The sequence below is a fragment of the Montipora capricornis genome, chromosome 2, assembly GCF_036669925.1.
Source record: "Montipora capricornis isolate CH-2021 chromosome 2, ASM3666992v2, whole genome shotgun sequence".
NCBI lineage: Eukaryota > Metazoa > Cnidaria > Anthozoa > Scleractinia > Acroporidae > Montipora > Montipora capricornis.
This window is the reverse complement of record NC_090884.1, coordinates 44,223,839-44,228,838: the sequence shown is the minus strand read 5'-3', so window position 1 is coordinate 44,228,838 and position 5,000 is coordinate 44,223,839. Positions and strand designations below refer to the sequence as shown.

The window sequence follows — 5,000 nt, the reverse complement described above, 5'->3', positions numbered from 1 at the left end:
GGTGCAGGTAACATTTCTTCAAACTCGGTTACTGTAACGGATTTGGGCTCAAACGAAACTGGTGATTCGTCGATGGGTGAGTGAAAGACAAAAAAAGGTATCAAACCACTTGATAGTAAACGGACCACCGTGTTGAGGTTTGGAAGATAAAGTTTCGATCATTGGCCCTGCGTCAGAGTGAATCATAACAGCGGTTGGCTCTGATGAAGGACTAACGCTCGAATCGTCAGCTTCCTTGACACCAAATTTTCAGTAACTCTTAAGGGATATCAGACTTTCCGAACAGATTTTTAGCGAAAGAACTCGTTGGATGCTACTACAAACTGATTGATCTCGGCCTGGGCAGAAATATTGAATGAAACATTTTTTTAACATACGTTTTTCACCTTTACAACGAGGGATTGGCGTATTCCATTTTCCATCAACACATTTGCTTGTACTAGCTCCACGCAGCGTAAAACCTTGTTTACACCAGAACTGAATCATACTATGATGTTGATGATTCTCTCCAAACACGAAACCATCAGCTGGAGCAACCGGATGTGGGCATGGGGCTAAAAGAACCAAGCAGAAAAAATGTAATGTCAAATTTGATCAAGTTGTACTTAATATCATCATGCAGAGTTTTGGATAACTTTTCAAAGTTAAAGAAAAAAGTAAAGAAAGTACCGAAACGATTATTTTCCATTGTAAGATCGATTGCAATTGCCTTGGGAGCGAGCGAACCCTCAAGGAGACATGGGTCCCCTATACATTACTACAAATGAAAGTTTGGGGTGGGGGAAGAAGACTAAACTCATCGCGTGAATGAAATGCCGACATGTCGATTATTCCGTTTAGTAAGTAAAATAAGGCGATGTGACTTCGTGGCGTGATTGTCTTGTGTTTCTTCAGCCCATGGCCATGGCTTCCAAGTCCAAGTCCAAGTCCAAAAAGAAAAAAAAGAAGCCAGTAAATCTAGAAATTCAGTCATAGCGTCAAAGTACCGGAAGTGAAATGGTAAACAACCGGACGAAACGTCTGGCCTCCGGCTTCAAATAAAAACCCTAATTATGTTGAGCCCATAACCAGGGGCCTACAACTCCATTACTAGGTCTATGTCTTCTGAAATAAGAGTTAGCTTGCACGAGTGACCATTCTAATCCCATGGGTAAAACTTTGTCATACAAGTCTTATCAGCTGGAAAAGTCTGGTTTTGCGTAGCCTGTGTAGCTGGCTGTATTGTTGGCGCGAAAGGCAAATGCCGCGCAGAGAATGGGGAAGGGCGCTGCGCCCCTGCACAGGCTAAGTTTCGCGGGACAATCAATTGAAATATAACTCGGTCTTTAAAATGCCATTCCACAAATACAATGAAGTGGTACGCTCCTGGTCATGGGCTCCTGGGGCCCGTTTCTCGAAAGTCCCGAAACTTTTCGGGCCATTTTCGGGTGTCTGAACTCCCTCTGTATCTCAACAACGGAGAGGATTTAAGTCGTCAAATTTCACAGTAATTTTTATTTTTGTTACCTTTAAGACTAATAAAGGACTTTCAGAACTAGAATAATGACTAGGACTAGCTCGAGAAACACAGTTTACCTCTACATATCGGCACTTGTCCCACCCACTGTCCGTCCACGCATGTCATGGTATCGTCACCTTCCAAAAAGTACTGAGAATCACACGAGTAGGTCACATTTGCTCCAAAACTTAAATCATCACCATCAAGTGAGCCGTGAGCAAGCTTCGGTGGAGTTGGACAAGAAGCTAAAATTAGGCCACAAACAATTAATTGTTTGCATGTGACGTCACGGCGGCCATGTTGATGTACAGAACAATGCAGTAAAATGCTTTTGGGAATTTGACTCTATTATTATGCAAAACTTGTGGGGCCATTTTCTATTGATTTCTACACTAACATGGCCGTCTCATCACGTGGATACAAACCAAGAATATTACTGGTTTGTACTTAATGAAGGGTAGATCAAATTATCAGGTTAAGCCAGAGGTTTCAAGAGCAAGGAAAAGGCGTAAAATGGCTGCAGTTGTTCAAAGGCCAGATAACTTTATCAAGTGCACGACGAGTTACTATCCAGAGTATAAAATATACTTAACCCTAAACGTTGACCAAGACGTCCTCACACACCATTTCTTTGATGTGCTTCGAGTGTACATATTGGAGGTTGGAAGGGTTACGTTTTTACAAACGTTGGCCGTGTAGCATTTATATTTGAACAGAATTAACTAACTGTATTGAAGGTTGCACGAGCAAATACTTATATCTTTGAACAGATGTAAACTTCAAGGAACAAAGGTCCAGTTTCATAATTGTATGTATATATAACCAAGAATAACCAAGAGTAACTCTTACCCCATTTGCGTTGGTTTTATGAACTTAAAACTGAAACATAATGCACCTTTTTTTCGGATATCATTACCTGAACAATCCGGAAGCTGATTACTCCATGCGCCATCATTACACGTAATGCTCTTAACTCCATTCAGCTTAAAACCGTGCCGACAAACAAAAGTCACCTTCATTCCATGATTAAAAACACTGCCTCTTCTAAAACCATTCAATGGAGAACCAGGATTGGCGCAATTCTCTGTTGTGACGAGAAAAACACAGTCAAAACAAAGAAAACATTAAGTCAGGTTCGACCTTCACCCGTTGAGGGCAATGATCTTGGCTTACCTTTACACTGTGGTGGAGCTGAGGTCCATTCTCCTTCCTGGCAGGTCATTGAACGATTCCCCACCAAGGTGTATCCGCGATTACACGAAAAAAAGACTCGTCTTTCATGATAAAAATGATCACCTCTTCTTTCTCCGTTAACGGGAATTCCAGGATCATCGCACTTCTCTGCAGAAGGAGAGCACTATGTTAAGCAATCGTCCTCTAAACCATTAAGATAACCTCAACAGCAAAAGCATCTAATGGTTTACAAAAATAAAGATACCGGATAACAGAATGCAACAACAACAACAACAACAACAGCTATGAAGAAAAGTGAAAGAATGACGTCTGTAATGATCAGCTGTATTTTTTTATTCAAAGAAGGTAAGGAAAAGGGTTGATAGTGAACGCTCGACGTACAGTACTTGTGTTTTCCAATCTAGGGAGGCCGAGGTCGAGATGCACTGCAGGTTTCCTTATTTTCCTACATTCTTCTTCAAAAATCGTTCGTCGGTACTGACAACAGTTCCTTTGTGACAAATTGTGAACAACGAAACCGGTGAAAGAAAACATGAAAGTTTGAGTAAATAAGACAGCATTACCGATGAAGCCATTCTTACTCAACGTTGACTGATCACTTCATAATATATAGTTTGAGCCCTTTGCAGCCTGATCAAGAATCGAGGTTATTTACCCTTATATCCATAAATTAACTAATGTTACATACTTAAGCATGTCCTGCCAACCCTAACGTAGTCATGTTGGCATTTGCATGTATATGAGCCAAGAACATTCAAGCAGACGGCGTTTTCATGGCAGTCGTAAATGCCTTCTGAACATTCGTCAATATCTACAAAAGAGGACAACATTTGTCAAAGAGCAAACAAGCCGGCGACAGTCACATAAGCGTCATTTGTAACAAAGGACCAGTTTTCATGGTGGTGGGTAACTCGCCTAAGCGGGTAACCGGCCAAGGTGGGATAACCTGCCTGTCCATATCGCGTTTACGTGGACAAGGTAACCAGCCGAGGCGGGTTGTCAAGACTTCCTGTCGAAGTAGTAGATAACTTTCTTGATAAGCTCACTTGGATGAAGATAAAGTACAACAAAGCAGTCTATTTTGACGCATCGAAACACCAATAATTCTCCTTCACTTCGGTTCTCACGAGCATGGAAAATGGAACTTATTCACAGCCTAATAGCGCAACCAAGGTTCAAATTCCTCTCTATCGCCACAAGGCCTGTATGCTACCAGATGTAGAGGAAATCGGTCTTTTGATGGATGGCTCAACGCGAAGCGAAGGTTTCGCGAACCAACGGAAGCTTGAATCGGCCACTGGCAGACTTCAGTGTAATAGGAGACCATGCTGTACCATTTCTTTAACCATAACTGTAACCCTAACTCTAAAGAGTGCTTTAACTTACCAATTTTATAGCTGCCTCTTATTCCAAAGTCGGTAAAGTCCGCCATTATCAAAACAGGCAGCGCTTATTGCAGGCATAAAATTTAGTAATGCTAACTTTCATGGCCAATACTCAGATCTGCCTGATTTTTTGTACTATATAAATAACAGTTGGACGGGCGGCTATATTATTAATTTTAAAGGATTCTTCGATGGGTTTTCAACCAGGGCAAGCTGATGAAGTTAACGAACTTCGGGGCCTGGGAACGCCTTAAAGTTTTCAGAAAGGACTGTTGTGATTGTTTCAACGTTATGGGACATTAAGAAGGGAAGCCAATGACAGACACCGACTCACTGAACCGCTCGTGGGCATCTTTACCTGTACAAAACGGAAGTTCATTACTCCAAGCGCCATCATTACACGTGATGCTGTTGGCTCCGTTCAGCATAAAACCAGCGCGGCAAACGAAAGTCACTTTCCTTTCGTGTTTGAAATCCCTGCCTCTTCTAAAACCATTTGAAGGAGAGCCGGGGTCAGCGCAATTCTCTGTTGGGATGAGAAACACGTAGTTACAATAGTTCGAACCTGGTCCGTAAGCACAGTGAAAAGCTTTTGTTGGCGCATTAAGTCGACTCACCGGGCAGATACACAGAAATGGGTTTATCATTTATACATTGATATGGTGGATTGGCCACAGTATAAAGAAATTTGAAAGCTGCAGAGCGTTAGCCCTTTGTCAGGGCGAATAGGGCTGACTCTCAGAACGTATAGAAGTTTTATTTCACATGATAATGTTTAAAGGTGGGTCGTGCACAAAAATGTGGAAAAACCGGAGTACCCAGAGAAAAAGCTCACAGAGCAGAGTAGAGAACCAACAAACACAACCCACATATGACACCGGATCCGAAAATCGAACCCGGGCCACATTGGTGAAAGGCGAGTG

At 42.1% G+C, this 5,000-nt stretch overlaps 1 protein-coding gene across 5 annotated transcripts in view; it reads right to left on the bottom strand.

Moving 5' to 3' along the window:
* Nucleotides 1–5,000, bottom strand: part of LOC138023249 (sushi, von Willebrand factor type A, EGF and pentraxin domain-containing protein 1-like) — a 39,633-nt gene that overhangs the window by 9,894 nt on the left and 24,739 nt on the right. For 4 of the 5 annotated variants that reach the window (XR_011126699.1, XM_068870279.1, XM_068870271.1 and 1 more), the window contains 6 exons: nucleotides 4,436–4,603; nucleotides 3,381–3,503; nucleotides 2,672–2,839; nucleotides 2,415–2,582; nucleotides 1,576–1,743; nucleotides 378–554 (listed from right to left, as the gene is read on the bottom strand). Coding sequence is in view for 4 of the 5 variants with exons in the window: in XM_068870279.1 (XP_068726380.1) it covers nucleotides 378–554; nucleotides 1,576–1,743; nucleotides 2,415–2,582; nucleotides 2,672–2,839; nucleotides 3,381–3,503; nucleotides 4,436–4,603 (972 nt within the window). In the remaining variant the exon portion in view is untranslated. The remainder of the gene's footprint in view (nucleotides 1–377; nucleotides 555–1,575; nucleotides 1,744–2,414; nucleotides 2,583–2,671; nucleotides 2,840–3,380; nucleotides 3,504–4,435; nucleotides 4,604–5,000) is intronic. The other variant, XM_068870275.1, reaches the window with a different exon arrangement.